We start from the raw sequence: 18639 nt of genomic DNA on the forward strand, positions 1-18639 counted from the left end.
CGACAGTCTGGCTATGTTGGAAACTTGCTCTACACTTATCATTTATTAGATAAAACCTCTGCGTGACCATTTTTAGTTACAGTCTACAAAAACTGACAAAATGACAACATAACAAGAATGAACAAGAAATGAGTTCTGGAATTGAAAAATTAAAATTCATAATTTTTGTTATACATCTGAACATTACACCATAGAACTGCATACATACTGCATATACATACTGCATTTACAATACAGCTTCCCTTTTGTATATATATAGCAGAATGTAGTTGTATGTGGTCATGTGAAAGATCTCTACACTTTTTAAAAATACTTGTTCATGTAGAGTGTTTATTCTTAATTATTACTATATATATATCTATATATATATCTATTTATAGATATATATATAGATATTGAGATTTTTCTCAGATCTCTAGTAACATGATGAAGAACAGATAATACACACCTCTGACCACACGGGGTCAGCAGAGGATTTCCTGCACTGGACTTCTTTAAAGTTTTCTATCTGCAGTCCTCTGCAAACGCCATCAACTCATGAAAATGTATCCAGTCAAAATGTTTCAAAAGTAAAATTAGGATTTTCAGTCTATCAAAGCAGATCTGGGAGGACTGATCCATGACTTCTGAAACTCTTGAGTTTGGCTTTGATTTTTGACGATGATGCTAACTGACTGAACAGGATGGGTAACGTCCTGCTGTTTTTTAAGACGTTTTTTGTTTTTGTTTTTGTTTTTACTAAAAATTTTGGATTTTTGTGTTGATTACAAAACCACATTCAAATGGACATTTTCAGGTGAGTCACAGTTTTTATCATATTTGTCTTTCTTTGCCTTATATGTGAAAATGTTCACTGTTTCTATTTATTGCCGTTTTTAAAATTTCTATCTCTTTTTTCTTTTCAGTTGCTGCCAATGTAACGTGAGTATTTTAACAATGTCTGCATCCAGAAGTTCATACCACAGCAGCAGATACTGTGGATCACGGAAGTTCTGATTGTATTTTAAAGCATGTTTCTGCACAAATCTCTGAATTATTAAGGCAACGCACTCCTAATAACAAAGGGTGTATGTGCAGTTTAAGTGCATTCTTTCGTTTTGTAGATAATTGCAAAAAACCTCCAGAATCTCTGATCTATCCAACATTTACATCACAAGAAACTGCTTAAACACAGTGAAGGTTGAAGACAGACTCTATTTCAAATATTTAATGCTTTAATCTGATGCCCAAAATAAATGTTTTTTTTCTCTTTGCATCCCCTCGGTTTTGATTTCTTGACGTTGTCACAGCTGGTTTTGCTGATTTATGAATGCCCTAAACTAGAAATTATCCCAAACTTTAAGTCATATTAAGTATGATTTAAGTCTCATCATTTCCTTATCTCCCTGTGCATAGTGCCTCATGTCCAGCTGTCAGCCTGACCTGTCCCAAGGAGGACTGCTGACCGCCTTGGATTGACTATTTATGAGGTGACTGGTCAAAGGATGAAGGCATTTCAGGAGCTGATTGGCCTGGTCGGTCTCAGGGCTTCTCATGGCCATAAAAGTTGAAACCAAACCCCCGTCCAAGCCCATATATACCCCACAGAGTTAGCTTTTTAATCAGTGACTCCCTCACTGCGTCCCAGCCCTTCAGCCAGTCTCTGCCGGCCTCCTCATCATCACTTTGTAGGTGAGAAACTCTTTTACTTAATGCTTAAAGTGAAGCTGATCCTCACAGGAAATACAATTTAGTGAGTCTGGTGCAGATTAATCTCAACAGGTTAAAAAACCTTCAATATATAAATCTTGAATGAATGTATTCAATAAGAAAATTATTATGTACAGAATTACTGAATTTTTCAATCATAACTGAGTAAAGTTTTCATATTTTTTGGATGTTTCCTGTTTATATATTATGGTTTTACCATCTTGCTCCCTTACATTATGTGCATAAAACTATAAAATCTACATAAAACTACTGTAAGATTAAAAAAACAAACTAGATTTCCATATTTATAAATAAACAAGAAACTGATTTATTGTTTCAAAAATGAGTTTTCCAAACTGGTTAAATGACATTTCTATCTCGTTTTCACACTGAACATCACAATTAAGCTCCTTCTTATTTTTTTAAATTATTAACATGGTATTAAAACTCGTGATTAATGCACATATAGTTTTATTCAACTGCATTAGAATCTGTAAATAAATCGACTCAAACAGTTATCAGCCTGCAGGGTCAAAGAACTGAAAAATCAGATGGTTCCAGCACATCCACCTGAGCTCTCCTGAAAGGCAAAAGGAAAGAGAAAATGTCGCTGCACCGAGATAATGAGCGATTGTCTCTGCCAGTAAAATAATTAGTAAAATGTGAAAGTGAATGAACTACACGTGTAAAAGCCTGCAGCAGTCTGATTCAGGTGTTGTCCTAAAGTTAATCAGCTGGGATCAAATGACAGAAAATATAAATTAAATCATTTTTTTAACAGTTTGATAATTTTCACATCTCAATGTCGTCCCCTTGGATTGCATTACTCTCCGACATGTGATGGTTGACCTTTGACACTGAGCCAGGATTAGCAGTGGCCCAGCTGGCACAAGATTCACCCTGAAGTTTCTATTCTTAAATGACCAAAAATGCACAAACCTCCTGTGGAGGCTGTCGGGGGAAGTTTCCAGAGGGAGACATCAAAAAAAGAGCAGAACAAAACTGAACTTTAAGAGTATTTGTGATGTACTTATTGATTTTAACACATATTTCTACACCAAGTTGCATTTTAATAGCAAATCTAAATTTATAAAAGCGTGGCTTGTATGTCATTATCCAGATAACAGAGTCCTGTGAAAAAACATCCCACGATTCAGCCTGTAAAACCATCTTTGGTAACTGACAGGCACCCAAACCTCAGCTCACTCTCTGGGCAGTTTACTTTTTTGGGAATAGTGTTGTTTTTCGTTCACATTCATTTTGTTCTCTTTATTCTTTTTAAATCTACTTTATGGAGTTTGTAGTGCAGTAAAAATAAAGACGAGATGTGTGTGCAAAGATGAGGTCAGAGGTGACGTGATATTTGGATTCAAACTATAATTGGAATAGATTTCGAATTCCCATATTTCCTTATATTCCTAATGCTGTCAGTACAAACAAAGGCAGCAGGAAACGTAGTTTTAAACAGCTCTATATTGGATTATTATCACGTTGATCTTCAGATCAGTATATTGACCTTGAAGAAGAGTTTAGAGGTCATATGTGGTGTGACATTTAAGATTTTTATATATTATGGTACACACCACACGTTTCAGTTGCCCATGGTTAACACATGACCTCTTTGGTGGAGGTAATAAATTAATTGAATTTACTGAATGTAATCTTTTGTTACTTACATTGTCTCAAATCTTTGCTTTCATTTTCTTCTTCATTTTTTCGGATTATTACCAGAGTCAGAAACCTGAAGGAAGCCACAATGTCTGAGTGAGTATGTTTATTCTGTGTAAAACACTTTGAAAGAGCCAATCAGGATATCACATTCATCATTTTGTGAAGAGTTTACATCAGAATACTCGAATGTTGTTTTAAATATGTCGCGTCTTTATGAATTAAAGGGGAAAGAAGATGACGTCAAGCCGCAGGCATCATCTCAAGGTGAGACTCTGTTAAGATTATCAGCGCTGCATCTACGTGGCCCCAAAAGTAAATGAAGCAGCATCAAGAACAACAGTACAACACACAGCAGTAATAATGTGGAATCTCTTTGTCGTCCTCTTTCAGAGTTTAATGCTGCAAATCGCTGCCAACTTGCTCGAGCAGGAAGCTGCTGAAATCATCGTCACCAAAGAAGCTTACCTTGCAGAGAACTGTGCCGCCCTCGACCTGAGCAGAGACCAGGCAGCTCTGATGGTAAGAACGTCAACCTCACTCTTACATGATGGGCTGTTTATATGACAACAACTGCATCTGTTTTTTTCCTTTTAATTCTTGACAGGACTTCTGCAAAAAGCTGCATCAGGCCATTGATAAGATTGATGAGGAGAGATACGACACCCAGGTCAAAGTGGAAAAGGCCGACAAAGAGGTGGAGGATTGTGTGCATCTGTCCTCCTTTTAGCAGATTGTGTGCTGTAGTATACTGCGTGGGTCTGTGTTTATCTGCTCTGTTCAGCCTTTGAGCTTCTCCTTTTGACTTCAGATCACTGAACTGAAGATGAAGGTCATCGAGCTGGCCGGAGTGAAGAAACCAGCCTTGAAGAAAGTGCGTATGAGTGCCGACGCCATGCTTAAAGCTCTTCTGGGCTCCAAACACACGGTAAACATGGACCTCAGGGCCAACCTGAAGCAGGTCAAGAAGGAGGTGAAGGAGGAGGTGAGTGTTTGCAGGCTGATTGTTTAAGAGAGCTAAAAACAGTTAACTGTTGCTGATGGTGGGCTGTGTTTGTGTCCTGCAGTCTGCTGAGGTGGTGGGCGACTGGCGCAAGAACATTGAGGACAAGGCTGACAGGAAGAAGATGTTTGAGACCTCTTAAAGACTTTCTCATCCAACTTTTGTTTTGCTCATTCTGGGATGTTACAGCTCTTCTTCACTGTTGCCTCTGATGTGCAATTAAATGTTCTTTTTGGAATAAGGCAATGCTGTGAAGCTGCACTTTTTTCAAGGTCGTCTTTTTTTATTTTAACGGCTAATTTAAGTTGGGCTAATTTATACGGGCTGTTGTATATTCACTTACTCCTGAGTTCAATCAGGTTCAATCAGAAATCTAAAGCAGGAGAAGCTTCTTTCCAGGTGTAAGATGACTTTAACATAACTTACATTTCCAAATAGGCAGTTAGAAACTGAGATGTGTTGTGCTGATGTTGAACCACCAGATGTCAGTAGAGAGCCCTTTCGTCCTTTATTTGCTGGCTCCGTTTTCTTCTTTTACATCTTCTCTTTTTAGTTTGAGTCCTAGAAGACTCAGCTATCTGACTCAAGACTCAACTTTTTTTTCGTCATACCTGGAAGTTATTGATCAATTGTTTGTAATCAAATCATATTTGATCACCAATAAAGCTGCAGCCACACAGAGTTCTACAAATGGTGAGTGCTGTTACTCTTTTGACCTTCATCACTCTTTGTTTAATCACTGCATTCAATTTGTCTTCATTCCTTACAATATTCACAGTTTTTATGTTAAATAACTCGTATAAATTAAGTAGGGATTTCTCAACATAGTTTATCGGGTATGTTTAGATGTTTAGATATCTTTCCATTTGTGAATGTCATGGCTGAGAGGGGAACAGCTAACAACGGTTGTGTTAAACATCAGAAATTGATTTTTTCTAAACTTTCAAGTGTTTCTCTTTTGATTTAAAGTTCTAAGGAAGAATGCAGTCAATCAGACTGTTTTCAGCTTCTATTAACAATAAATCAACAATAATAACAATAAGTCATCGTTAATGCATTCAGTGATAGAAACAGAACATAAAGACCAGAAACAAAACGATGATTGGTCAAGTTACATTCCCTGTCTTACTTTCACTTTCCTGATTCCCTCTCATAGGCAGCGACCTGGTGTGATGAATTTCAAACTTAATGTGCATTTTAAAAAAACCCTCAAATACTAATATTTGGATAGTCAAAACAAAATCGAACATTTAGTACATTCGTATTGAAATATTAGTGCTTATTAATGTGCTTATTATAGGTAGTAGCACAGTGTAGTACATCAGTATTATACTGGTGTTGCATCTATATGTGGTAAACATAAATATCAAACCATCAAACATTATTTCACTGTTAGGATAATAATATGGCTTATATAATTCTTTTTTTTATTTGTAATGTAATCCACCAAAAACTGAAGGAAGGAAATTTTCTTTCGATTTCCGTCTGTAAGCAAAGAGGAAAAAGCCAAAATGATGCCAAATTAGTTGTTTTGCTTCATTTATACATTTTAACTTACATTTACACGTTAATTTGTTTCATTTAAATATTAGATTTTTATTTATGACTTTTTAAAAATTTTACAAAATATATGTCCAAATTTCAAAATGACCATCAGCATTATGGCTTCAAGCACATAAAACTCATCAGTATTAAACTGTCTTCTTAAGTCAGACTTTGTTTGATGCCATTTTGTCAGATTTAGTTTTGTTGTAGTTTTTCTGTTTTTGATTGCTCTGTATTTGGCACACTGACTCTACCAAGGGTATGGAACAAAATCCACGGCCCCCTTTGCTCAAAGAGCTGATTTTAAGTTGTACTGGCTGTCAGTTTTTATGGTTTGATTTTGTGTTTAGCCTCTTAACGTTCACCACGTCACCGGTGGCCCATCGAGGGTGATGGTTCTTTTTGTTGCAACAATCCCACAGTTTATAGGGACATTTGCTGAAATTACAGGATGTTACCTTTGACATACAGTTGTACTTTCATTTCAGCATTAACATTTTAAAAAGGGGTGAAATTAATTCACCCTCCCTCTCCCCCTCACCCCTACACTTAACCCTTAACCTTAACCCTGGACAGGACATCAGTGATGTCATGTGCGTGAAGAGTAACTTGGTGCTGAAGCCTCATTTTAACGACAGCTGAACTTGATTGTGTCTAACAGCTTCAAATGCTGCTCTCAGAGCTCAGTGGGAATCAGTGAGATTGAATTACGTCAGCCACTCCGTTTGACTGTTGTGTGACAATTGCTTCGTCCCTCCGCTGGCCTCTGCGGGTGGGAACCTGATAGCGTCTGTCCAGCCTCCCGTCCAGCCTCTCATCCAGGGAGGCGACTTCCTCCAGTAGAAATTTATGAGGTTCCTCGTGGTATTTCTGGAGCCTGATGACCCATTGGTCTGAAGTAGCTCTGCTACCATAAAAAGGGCTGGCTTTCCTGCTGAGCCAGCACTTTATAGCCTATATACTCTGTTTAATCTTTACTGTTTGAGACTTAGCTGTGTCTCCCTCCCTGTTCTTCTTCCTCGTCTTGCTTAGTAGGTGAGAATTTCTCCTATAGCTTCACTCACTGTCAGGGAACAATACAGGGAGGGCTGCTCAAGAGGTGGGGGGTCCGGGCATTCTGGAGAGGCTTTTTAAGCACGAAGGACTAATTTTTTTGTTTTTAAAGATGTTGCTGCAGCTGTGACCTCTGACCTCTGATGTTGTGTTTAGAGAGAGAGAGAAGGAGCAGTTAGCTGGAGCTGACACTTACGATGGCTATTCAGACAGCGGACGATACTGGACATGCAGACGGGTTAAATGTGGATTTTGGTGTTGCAGAGCTTTTATTGATGTTTGCTTTGCAGCTTGCACGCTGTTGACGAAACTGTCAAGATTTGAGGCTTGAAGCAATGTTCGAAGATGCGTTTGTTTTACCACTTTAGCTTAAATCTGCACACAGAGTTGGTTGGAGTTTTTGGATATTATAGACCTGCCATTCCTCAAATCATTTAGAGATCACATCAAATCCAGATAGATCATATAGATCATACCATCATGAAAAAAATTGAGAAAATGGTTTTATTTAGAGGTGAAGAAGAGTCGTTTCCTGCACGTTCTGCTGACCAAGTTTAAGGAATGTGTGTTTTTCTATAATCAGTCCTAAATGATTTGAGTCTTTCTATGCATCTTTGAGCTAAATTAGTGACTCTTAGCTCACAGGACTCAGTTTGTGTCTTTTAGGTTGGGCTGTGAAAGTGAGGATTTGTATTTTGATGATGGATGCAGACTTTATTTTTAAAAAAGCCTCATTCTCCAGATGGTGACCTGGGCACACACTTTGGTGCCTGGCATGGCTGCAGGATGTTGAAATCTGTTAGCTGCTCTCACCGTGCACTCGCTGCCACACTCGGTTCATCTGCCGGTGACATTTAGTGCTCAGATCGTTGGCTCGCTCCAACAACTTAAATTCCAGGCAGAAATGTCTTCAGAGGGGACAACTGTCGAGCGCTCCTGGGTGCCTGACCCCTCCTGTCCAAAATTAGCTGGTTTGTGGCAGTGTGATTTTCCATGATAGTAAAGCGCATCGTGTTTCTCGCTGGAGGTCAAAGGGCACCCAATCAATAACAGGTGTGTCCAGCTGAGCTGTGAGTCAGGCAGAGTCAAGGTTCTGTTACTTTTCACTCCTCGCATTTGACTAACGAGTGTTTTCTGTCTCTGCAGGGTGTGAAGATCACAAACAGCCAAAATGACTGAGTGAGTACAATTTTACTTTTTTCATTTTCTCCTTATTTGCTTGCCTTCCACCTTTTTTCCAAGCCTTCTTCTGTGTTTTTCCTCCTTCTCCTTCCTCTTCTTCTTTACCTCCTTTTGTCTCTCCCCCATCTTCTTCTTCTTTTCTTACTCCTGCTTCTGGTTCACCTTCTTTAAGATGATTGCACATGAAGCACTTATCAGTGGGAGTGAGAGGTGCTGACAGGTGGATTTGTATTGTCAGGTTTGCTGTGTGGCAGACGGGTTTAGGACCAAAACACAGAACTCCACAGACAAAATGTAAACTCCAAAAGCAGCTTTATTGCAGAACCTCAGAAATTAGCCACGAAACACACGAGGCACACAGCTTAAGGGAGAACATGACAAAAGGGAAGGGACGACTGAGACAATAAATACACACAGAGGATAACGAGGGAACAAGCCAACTGAACATGACACACACAGGACAAGGGACTATCAAAATAAAACAGGAACTACCTAACAGTGAGACCTGGACAAAGACATATGAGCTTGACACAGAAACACAAGCGAAGCGGAAAAAACGAGGGACAAATAAACCAGTCTGAAACCAAGAAATGCTGCAGTACCACCAGAACATGTGAAACCAGAACACAAACAGCTCTAAGACAAACTCTAGGTCAGCTGCTCGCACTTGGAACTGAAACCAGCACCGAATAATGTGACAAAGATGATCACAATTAAAAGCTAAAGAAAACTCAAAACAAACCCCCAACCCTGGGTCAGCGATCCATGACATCTATAGCTTCGCGCAGAAGCCGATTTTGTAGACATAGAAAGGTGTTGCGTAAAATAAGGAACTGAATTACCAAAATGCAGAAAAATTACAGTCGGTCATTTCAGCTCTGAAGGTAATTTTCTAATCTCTGTCTCACAGGGGAAAGAAAATGACGTCCAGCCGCAGGCATCATCTGAAGGTGAGGCTTAAACCTTTTGTTTTCTAAAACCTTTGAATTTTTGGAGGCTCTCTCTTCACTTTGCATGTTTTCGTCTTCCTGCAGAGTTTGATGCTGCACATCGCCGCCAACTGGCTCGAGCAGGAGAAGACAGACATCGCAGCAGCGAAGGAGGCCTACTTGGCTGAGAACTGCCCACCTTCTGACCTCAGCGGAGACCTGGCTGCCCTTACGGTTAGAACGAAACTGTGTCATATGCTTACACTTTCTTATGACCACAAGAAAACATCGGGGCGTTTTCCTCATTGTAGTGGAGCAGGTTGCAAAAAGTTGAGTTTAGGACATCAGAGGAAGGTGAAACATTTGTGTTATGAGCTGGTTAAATCTTACATTCCATTACATGTCCGTGATTAAAAAGCTATGAATATTTTCTAAGCAGTTATGTGACCTTATTTTACATTTAGCTGAAATTCATAATTTTCAAAATAAAAGTATTTTAATGCAATGTACTGATGCCAACCATTTATTTCTTACAAATTCATGTTTTAGCTAGAAACCACATCTATGAGGTAAAAGAGAAATAAACATGAAATATATATAAAATAGAGGAATTCAGATAAATACCTCCAAAGTGAACATCCATGCTGACTGCTAATGAAAAGCGTTCGTTCTGCACTTTAAAAGGACGCCTGCAAGAAGCTCCACGCCGCCATTGACAAGATCGATGAGTCGAGATACGACACCGAGATCAAAGTGCAGAAAGCCGACAAAGAGGTGAGAGTTTGAGCGAGATTATGGAAAACTCACTTTACTTTTAGATGTTTTTAATCTTAATGTCATCGTGTGTGCATGCTTTATTTCCAGATCTAGTTCCTTTGATCGTTCTCGACTGGGTAGGTGTAGATTTCAGTGCTAAATATCAGAATCAGAGGCTCTAACACTACTGAGTGACGACTGTGTCGACAGTCAGCAGGTCTTTTTTAATCAAAAAGTATGAATTGGAACTATTATAATGCATGTTGAGAGGCAGCTGGATAAGTATGAAAGAGCTGGAAGGAAAAAGGAGGCGTAGGTTTGATATGAGGGCATTTTTGATTTTCATAAAAGTCTGAAACTCAGTTAACTGTGTGCTGCTGGAACATGTTTCATGTGTTTAAAATGGTTTTTATATTCCTAGCTGCTAAATCAGTTCAGGACTGTAGGGGGCAGACGTCTGTCCCAGTTTTCATAGGTGATAGTTACAACCAGGACAGGTTGGCAGGCCATCACAGAGAGACACACAACCATTCACACTCACGTGAACGGTTCACAGCAGCTTAGAAACCTGGATGTCTTTGGAGTGTGGGAGGAAGCCGGAGTACCTGCGGATCTGACTGGCTGCTTTTCCAGCTTTTAACGAACGATTCTCGACCTCCAGATTGAGGATCTGAAGCTGAAGGTGATTGAGCTGGCCGGTGTGAAGAAGCCTGCCCTGAAGAAAGTGCGCATGTCTGCAGACGCCATGCTGCAGGCTCTGCTGGGCTCCAAACACAAGGTGACCATGGACCTGAGGGCCAACCTGAAGCAGGTCAAGAAGGAGGTGAAAGAGGAGGTGAGACACGAGGCTTTCACAGCAAGGAAATCGGCTTGTTTCATCATCACTGTGTCCTACTGCAACAACTTCAGGATTCAGTTTAACTCACTGGACCGAATTCATCGAAAGAAACAGAGCGTAGCCACGTGTTAGGAACTAATCTGAGGTGAACGCTGATTCAGCAGGTTTGCAGAGCTTCTCTCCGTCATTATCACGCGTCACGTTTGGCCCAGCAGCTCGATACAGTGGATCTGGAGTGATCTCATTATTTGAATAAAACAATTTAATTATTCTCTAAATTTAAATGATTTCTCTCTCTTCTCTAAAACTGTAAATCAGATTTCTGCTACACAAAATGAAATAAATAAATAAAACGACAGTTTTACAATGCACATAAAAAATGATCATCAGCAGTGAAGTTAGGCATGACATGCGAACCGTTATAGAGATGAAAATTAAAACATAGAGGCCTAAACATTCAAATATTGTACAAGTTAGTGTTTCTCTTAAACTACATTTATTTATTTTCATTTTTATTTGTTGCACATGTTTTCATCTATGCACAGCTATCATTTGGGAGAAGACTGCATTGAGTCAGGCAAGCCTCAGGCACAAGTGTAAATGGTTATGGCTCTGTTATTATAGTTTTGGATTTTCTAATTAGTTTTATTTATTTATTTTGTTTGTTTTTTAATTTTATTTTGAAGTCAGTTTAGTTTCATTTAGTTTCCAGATCAGTTTAGTTTTTATTGTTTGAACATATTTTGCTTTTTTTCAGTTACTTCAACCAAGGAGGTTAAACGTTATAGGTTCAAGCATAAAATATAAAAAATATAAAATGTTTGGTCTCAGTTTGAGGTGTTGACGAGTTCTCCTCATTCTTTCCAGCCTGCAGACGTTGGCGACTGGCGTAAAAACATCGAGGACAAGGCCGACAGGAAGAAGATGTTCGAGAGCTCCTAAAAGCCGCCTGGATCGGCGGAGATGGTGGAGGTCGGCGGGGGCGTTTAAGACTGAGGTCTGAGTGACTGAAGGTGTCTCTGGGTCTCGTCTGGACCCTCAGGGACAAAAGTTCAGACAGTTTCTTGATGATTTTTTGGCTGTTTTTTGTCACGCTGTCACCCCTGCGCGTCAGAGAGACTGAACCAAAACAAAGTGAATTTAACTTCGTCTGCAGTTGAAACATCTGGCAGAGAAACGTCAGTTCAAAATGTACAGCTTTTCATGGAATCGTTAGCAATAAAAGTTTTGAAATATGGATTAATTTGTTGCTACTTGTATCCACTTAGTAACAGTTTAATGCCCTTCAAATTGATTCCTTAACATTTTCACACTGACACTTTAAAGAAATTCGATTTTTGACAAATTTATTAGAAAAAAAACATTTAGAGGACCTGAGCTCGTTCTGAAAGAGGAAAACTCATTTTCAGCTGAGAGAAGAGATTCTCCGACATGACTTTTCCAGTCTGCAGCATAAAAACTATAAAACTGATAGTTAAGAGAGCAAACAATGAAACCTATATAAATGATACTTCTTTTAAAAAAGTAATTACATTTCTAAATGCACAATAACATTTACAAAAGTTCAAGCAGTTTTTGCTGTTGAACCCAAAACATCATGTTTTCAGAGAGCAAGCAAAAAAAAAATCCTTTTTAGATATTTTCCACACAAAGAAGCAACGATTCAACCTTCTCGTCTTTCTAGTTTTCAAACAGTTTCTACATGTAAAGAAAAAACATCTGATTCCAAACAGTTTAAACTTTAGACTATTGAGATTATTAAAGTAAGTTCATCTTACCCTGTTGCAAGTAAAAAATCATGTTGCAGAAATGTTCACATGTTGGAAGCATTTCCATGTTTTTATTTTTAAACTATGTTAGCGTAGCTTTGTGTAATTTGTGGCTCAAAATAATCCTTCTTTAAATTAAGCTGGGCTTGGTGTAGCCCCTCATTTTAGGAACTTTCTTCTGAGTGGCTGTGAATCTCAAACAAAAGCTTTGATCAGCAGGTGGGCGGTGCTTATTTGGTCAAAGGGAGAACTTTGTGATGACCCTGTTAGGGCTAGCCAAGCTTAATGACATCATTCGGAGCCAATAATAGACACTTGTTTTGTAAACCCGGGTGTTTAGAGGAATCTGCAGCCTAAACTTTAAAACACATACACTGTCCTCGTTATTTGAAATTTTGGCCACTTTTCATAGAAAAATTCAAATTAAATAATTAAACAAAAGACATAAAACAGTAAAGAAGGAAACACATAATAATTTAACGTTGGGTTTTACAGGAAAGCTGAAGATTTCCATTTGTTGTGATGCTGCAGGGCTTAAAATGCTCCTTTTGAGTTAAAGATCAAAACATATATTAAATCTGTCCGAAGCCTTCTGAAGACATAAAACGTGTTCTGTTCATTCTCCTTTAAGTTTATTCCATATACACAAACACAGCATGGAGGCATGAAGGGTTCTCACAGGGAGGGCGTTTTGCAGAGCAGGGCTGGGCCGGGTGTATTTCAGGAGCTCGCAGGCCTATTGGTCTGCCTGGGAATCCATTTCCATAAAGAGGATCTGGGCAATTTGCTGAGGCATCGCAAACCACCATATATACCTATTTCATTTTTCACTGTCTGTGGCTTTGGCAGTGTCTCCTTTTCTTCCACCAAGTGTGTCCTGTCCTCTTCTTCCTCCTCTCAATAGGTGAGAAATCTTCCTTACTTTATCTTTTTTCTTTTTCTAATATCTCCAGCATCTTTGAGCTTCTCTGAGAGCAGCATCTTCTATTTTATCAGATAGAATAAAAAGATGCTGCATGCAGCCACGTCTCAAAACGACTGTGTTTTGAAAAGACATGATTTAAAGCAGGATTACAGCTCTGACTGTTCCTCACTCAATCCAAGTGGCTTCTTTACATTTGTTGGTGACATTTGACCTTTTTCTGTCAAACCTAAATTTATATGACGTGTTCAGCTGCTCTGCCTCAGTCTTGTCAAAGACCTGATTTCAGCTGTTTTGCCTCAAATTGTTCATCGACTTTTTGGATGTGCGTACAACAGAAATATGAGCTGATCAGAAGGCCTGGAATTACAAAAATCTGATTCTGGTTTGGTAAATATTTTCTGGTTCCCTGAAAATGTTTATGTATAAAGTTAAAAACTGAACAACACTTGAATCATTAATTAATCTTATATATGTATATATACCCTGCCTAAACAAACAAACAAAAAAAGATGTCTAACCTAATCTTCTAATCAAAAAGTGACATTAATTGGTCATGAAGACATGCTATCAGAGTGCCTCAGAGACACTATGGATAGTTACTAAAGGTTAGCTACTGTCAGCTAGTTCATGATGTCATGTTAGTTAATGATATTCCACTGGAGATTTTTTCAAATTAATCCTTCACTCGATCACGTGTAAACCGCAGAGACGTGACACACGATCCCGGCCAGCCCAGTTTAGTTCAGTTGACGTCGCTGCTCTTCAGCTGTGGCCTCAGATCGCGTTACGGCACAAATATTCCCGTCTATCCATCTCCATCACAGCAGCAGAACATGCTGATCTCAGAGAACCTCACACTGATTATCTGAACATCTCTGGTGTTCAGCAGGGCTCAGAAAGACCTCAACGTTTCCTCCAGTCACTCAGTTTTATGTTTGTCTTACTGCAGGTTGTGAACCCGAAAAACCGCCAAGATGTCTGAGTAAGTGCGAAGAACATCCTGTCTGATTGATGCACACTATACCTCATTTATATATGCACCGAAATCTGTCTCCTTTTAAAGATGCTCCCTTTAAATGTTTAATATCTGGATCCAAAAAAGATGTGAATTAGAAAAATGTAACCTTTACAACTATTAATGATCACAACTTCCTCTCAAACAGGAAAAAGATGACTTCCAGCCGCAGGCATCATCTCAAGGTAAATAAGGATTATGAAAAAAAATTGAGTTCTTCTGCTGCTGAGTATGTTTGAGTGCAGACCATTAAACACGAGACTGGTTGATGATGATTTCTGTCCTGCAGAGCTTGATCCTGCAGATTGCTATGAACTGGATCGAGCAGGAGAAAAAGGAAACCGAGACGGCCAAACAGGCCTACATGGCCGAGCACTGTTCTCCTCCAGACATGAGCGGAGACCAGGCCGCCCTGATGGTGAGAGAGACATCAGGGTTTATCCGAGAAAAAAGAAAGAATAAAAAAGAATAAAATGTTTCTTTTAGTAGTTCAGGAAACAATCAGCTACTATAATAGCCTATTCATTTAATTAATTAATTTATGCTGTTTATTACTGTATTTATTTCATTATGTTGTTGTTTTGAGTAGAAACATGACTGTTATTATTATTTTGGCATTTAAGTGCCACCATAATGCAGCATGGAAACTGGACACTTAAAGGATGCTAATGAAATGAGAAGCTAGCCTGAACTTTGCTGCTGTAATTCATCATAAACATAAATTACCTGAAAGTGTTAAGTGAAGCACCGAGTGACCTGCTAACATTAGCACTCCTCTGCCAGAGGAATGTACATCCTTTAGCACCTAGCTGCTTTGATCGGCATGGCTAGCAACGCGGTAACTTGCATGTCTCTTCCCGTCTTGTGTACTTTTAGAAGCAAAAGTAGTTTAAAACTTTATATGAGCTTGAAACAAATGATTTACTCACTGGTTTTGTTACTTTAACAGCACTTTTGATATAAAAAGGGAAGGCCGTATAACTCTAAAGCTGTGGGAAGATCATCTTCTGGGGTTTCTTTATGCATCAACAGGAACTCTGCAAGAAGCTTCACGCCGCCATCGACAAGATCGATGATGAGCGGTACGATGCCGAAGCCAAGGTGCAAAAGGCTGACAAAGAGGTAATCTTCCTCTGGGAGCATAACAGGATTAGAGTGGCCTCTAAAAAGTAAAGAAGGGTAAATATAACACTTTCTTTCTGTGCATAGATTGAAGACCTGAAGATCAAAGTTGTGGACCTGATAGGAGTGAAGAAGCCTGCCCTGAAGAAAGTGCGTATGTCTGCTGACACCATGCTGCAGGCTCTGCTGGGCTCCAAACACAAGGTGACCATGGACCTGAGGGCCAACCTGAAGCAGGTCAAGAAAGAGGTCAAGGAGGAGGTGAGTTCACAGACAGAGGGTGGTTTTGTCAGGATAAATCGACATGTTTGCACTTTTAGTTCCAGCAGTGATGGATTTTTATTCTTTCTTTACATTACTGAGTTTACTGATGTGGTGCCAGTAAACCTGTTTTAATATCTATGAAGCAGCTTATCATCAATGTGATGACCTTACACTATCAGAATATTATATATAATGTTCTCCAAAGTTTTGGCATTCATGACAAAATAATTCTGACGTGCACAAAAAAATAGTTGGTGACTTGGACGCTAAAGCGTCACGCGGTTAGACGATACACCGTGGCCTTTGAATTCCAGGCTGAGATTATATTGCAGATTTCAAACATAAATCAATTTTTACACAGCCAAAAATAATATGCACACCCAGGGAAACTTGGTGGCAATCTGGAAGAGAACATTTTTGGACTTCTGATCAGAAACTAGCACTGGAGCCTTGTATCCCACACATTTGCTCACAGATGAAATTAAAAAGCATTTTTTTCTTAATTTCTCTTAAATCTGTAATTAACAACTGAATCATATTTGGTCCACAAGTTTTTGGAGGACGTTTTGGAGACTTCTGCATCTTTTGTGTGTTTTTTTTCCTGAAAAACTTGAATAAATCTCACAGTTTGTGTTGCAAAGTAAAACTCATTCAGGAAATTAATATTTTTTTTTTTTAAATTATTAGGAGTAGCATAATAAAGACTGCTTTTTCAAAAAAACTTAATTCCTGTCAATTATTTCATCAGTCAGTCTTTACAGTATTACAGAATTTTTCTACTTCTAGAAACATAAAGTCACATGTAAGGCATGTAAGGGCTGGTTTTCCATGTGTCAGCTGTCAAAGTGCAGAAATCAGCTGATTAAGTTCAATCACCTCTCTTTTTAATAAAACTAAGATGTCTAAATTCCCGGTTTGTTTGGACTAACTCGCTGCTTCCTGTCCTCTGCAGCCTACAGAAGCGGTGGGTGACTGGCGTAAGAACATTGAGGACAAAGCTGACAGGAAGAAGATGTTCGAGGCCTCCTAAATGTTTCGCTGCTCTGCTTTGTTTTTCTGTTTACATGAACTCCATGTGTCCTATTTGTGCTGGTGGAAGAGCGCGTTTGCTTTATGTCACACAGGTCTGAAGAGCAGGTTAGCAAATCTGAGAGGCGGGGAGTTGAATTTACCTGAGGGTTGTTATTTTGCACTTTGTCGTAGTCTGGAGGGAGGGGAAGGTTCACACACCAACACCAAGTCTTCAACTCCACACAGTCGGGGAAACAATCGCACACAATGTTCATTATACACAATAAAATCACGTGTCAGAGACAATCATGCTGTTTTTGTCCTTTTTTTGCCCAACTTTCATCATCATCATATTTACAGGATCACTGTAGAGGCTGAAGTTTAAATCTTTGTCTGAATCTGTTTTAAAGCTTTTACCATGATGCCAGGAAGAAACTCTGATTCCCACCTTTATGTCTTATCTTTGTTATCCAACCTAAATGTCCTCAAATTAAAATGAATTCTTAAAACAAGCCTACTCTATACATGATCAAATAAATCTTGGTTCAAATGGTAACTAATCTGCACAATCTGATTTTTACCAAAGATTTGAGCTTTTTCTTCATAAATCTATGAAGTTTTAATTGCTATGAGGTTGTATTTTATTGTTTTTATGAAATAAGTTGTGGAATAATTCAGATTCCGTACAGTCAGAATAGGACACCTAAGTTTGGTTTTTAGATTTCTCACCAGTGCTGCTAAATGCAACCGTTGCTCTCTGTTGTGTAATTTATGAACCATTAATGCATCTATCATATTTTCATGGTGCACTGTAATTGTATGAGCACAGTTTTTTATTTAAAAAAATAATAATGGGAAGAGGTTTTGGTTTATATTAGCTGCAGTTTATTTGTTGAGTGTTTAGATTTCCAGCATCAGGTCCATCAGTACCAGCAATTTGTTTTCTGTCTTTGTCCTTGAACGTTTTGAACTTCTTCAGACATTTGTTGGATCGTTTTGAATCACCTCATTTTCTGATGTGATTCAAATCTTTTGTGAAGCTAAATTGAGGAGAAGTGTTACATTTAAATAACCATAAGGGTCAAACAGTGAAAGAAAAACAGCATCAAAGATCTAGATTTCTGCATTCAGCACCAAGGCTTATAAGACAAAAGTGTGAAATATGGATTTCTAGAGCAGACCTTCTTGACAGCATTAAACACTAGCAGCACTATCTCAACCAACTGCATGAGTCTGGAATTATTTCCATTTAACAGCTGAGCCTTGTCAGTATGTAAGTGGTGGAGTTCCTTTCTTCCTCAGTGTTATTAGAGAGCAGCTGTTGTCCCAAGGAAGACCCCCATCCACCAACCTGCAAATTATGGCAACAACTGTTCCTCTAGCAACAGTCCATCTTTGTTTCATCACACAAAGGCCCAGCAGTCCATCTCTGAAGCAACCAATAAATTAAACCAGTGAGTTAATTTATTGACATTGTATCTGTTTTTTTCAGTATTTCTAATGTTTTTATGACCTGGAAACATAAACTGCTTTATGGGTTGCAGGGATGTAGAAGGGATGTAGCCGCCACAATGATCAGACAATATTGAGACAAGAAGGCATGTTGTGTAGATAGCTTTTTATAATATGACATTATTTGATATTAAATGTGTAACTACTGAGAAGTGAAATGTACATCCTGGAGAAACTGAGCCATTCTCTGTAGAGTCTTTTAATGCAGCTGAACAGACAACAGCACCCACTAGCTACTCGGAACAATCCTTAACAATGCTGAAATTTAACTGTAACACATTTAAAAAAGTGTTTTGCATAAACATTTACACTGTCAATCAAAGCAGCCAAAACTCTAATTTAAAGTCTTGCTGACATT

At 38.7% G+C, this 18639-nt stretch overlaps 3 protein-coding genes across 5 annotated transcripts; all 3 read left to right on the forward strand.

The window, feature by feature from the left end:
• Positions 1-1614: 1614 nt before the first annotated feature.
• LOC113025102 (troponin I, fast skeletal muscle-like) lies at positions 1615-5051 on the forward strand. Its single transcript, XM_026172513.1, has 7 exons — positions 1615-1667; positions 3421-3453; positions 3585-3624; positions 3751-3879; positions 3965-4054; positions 4169-4342; positions 4425-5051. The coding sequence occupies exons 2-7, from the start codon at positions 3446-3448 to the stop codon at positions 4500-4502; spliced, it is 519 nt and encodes a 172-aa protein (XP_026028298.1). The 5' UTR covers positions 1615-1667; positions 3421-3445; the 3' UTR covers positions 4503-5051.
• Positions 5052-6793: 1742 nt separating this feature from the next.
• LOC113025104 (troponin I, fast skeletal muscle-like) lies at positions 6794-11902 on the forward strand. 3 transcript variants are annotated; one of them, XM_026172516.1, is made up of 7 exons: positions 6794-6936; positions 8105-8137; positions 9051-9090; positions 9175-9303; positions 9754-9843; positions 10487-10660; positions 11531-11902. In XM_026172516.1, exons 2-7 carry the CDS (start codon positions 8130-8132, stop codon positions 11603-11605), a joined length of 516 nt encoding a protein of 171 aa, XP_026028301.1. In that variant the 5' UTR covers positions 6794-6936; positions 8105-8129; the 3' UTR covers positions 11606-11902. The 3 variants fall into 3 exon arrangements, with proteins under 3 accessions (XP_026028301.1, XP_026028300.1, XP_026028302.1); XM_026172515.1 differs by having other exon boundaries at positions 6796-6940; XM_026172517.1 differs by lacking the exon at positions 6794-6936 and adding an exon at positions 7087-8011.
• A 1349-nt stretch (positions 11903-13251) lies between these two features.
• On the forward strand, positions 13252-17075 carry LOC113025103 (troponin I, fast skeletal muscle-like). The gene is made up of 7 exons (XM_026172514.1): positions 13252-13336; positions 14307-14339; positions 14521-14557; positions 14662-14790; positions 15405-15494; positions 15582-15755; positions 16711-17075. Exons 2-7 carry the CDS (start codon positions 14332-14334, stop codon positions 16786-16788), a joined length of 516 nt encoding a protein of 171 aa, XP_026028299.1. The 5' UTR covers positions 13252-13336; positions 14307-14331; the 3' UTR covers positions 16789-17075.
• The last annotated feature ends 1564 nt before the right edge of the window (positions 17076-18639 follow it).

This window comes from Astatotilapia calliptera, chromosome 7 (assembly GCF_900246225.1).
Source record: "Astatotilapia calliptera chromosome 7, fAstCal1.2, whole genome shotgun sequence".
NCBI classification, from domain to species: domain Eukaryota; kingdom Metazoa; phylum Chordata; class Actinopteri; order Cichliformes; family Cichlidae; genus Astatotilapia; species Astatotilapia calliptera.

Coding starts and splice junctions, on each gene's coding strand:
- LOC113025104 (XM_026172516.1), top strand. Junction 9,304..9,753: donor GAGACCTGGCTGCCCTTACG/GTTAGAACGAAA, acceptor GCACTTTAAAAG/GACGCCTGCAAGAAGCTCCA. Junction 10,661..11,530: donor AGAAGGAGGTGAAAGAGGAG/GTGAGACACGAG, acceptor CATTCTTTCCAG/CCTGCAGACGTTGGCGACTG.
- LOC113025102 (XM_026172513.1), top strand. Junction 3,880..3,964: donor GAGACCAGGCAGCTCTGATG/GTAAGAACGTCA, acceptor AATTCTTGACAG/GACTTCTGCAAAAAGCTGCA. Junction 4,343..4,424: donor AGAAGGAGGTGAAGGAGGAG/GTGAGTGTTTGC, acceptor TGTGTCCTGCAG/TCTGCTGAGGTGGTGGGCGA.
- LOC113025103 (XM_026172514.1), top strand. Junction 15,495..15,581: donor TGCAAAAGGCTGACAAAGAG/GTAATCTTCCTC, acceptor TTCTGTGCATAG/ATTGAAGACCTGAAGATCAA. Junction 15,756..16,710: donor AGAAAGAGGTCAAGGAGGAG/GTGAGTTCACAG, acceptor TGTCCTCTGCAG/CCTACAGAAGCGGTGGGTGA.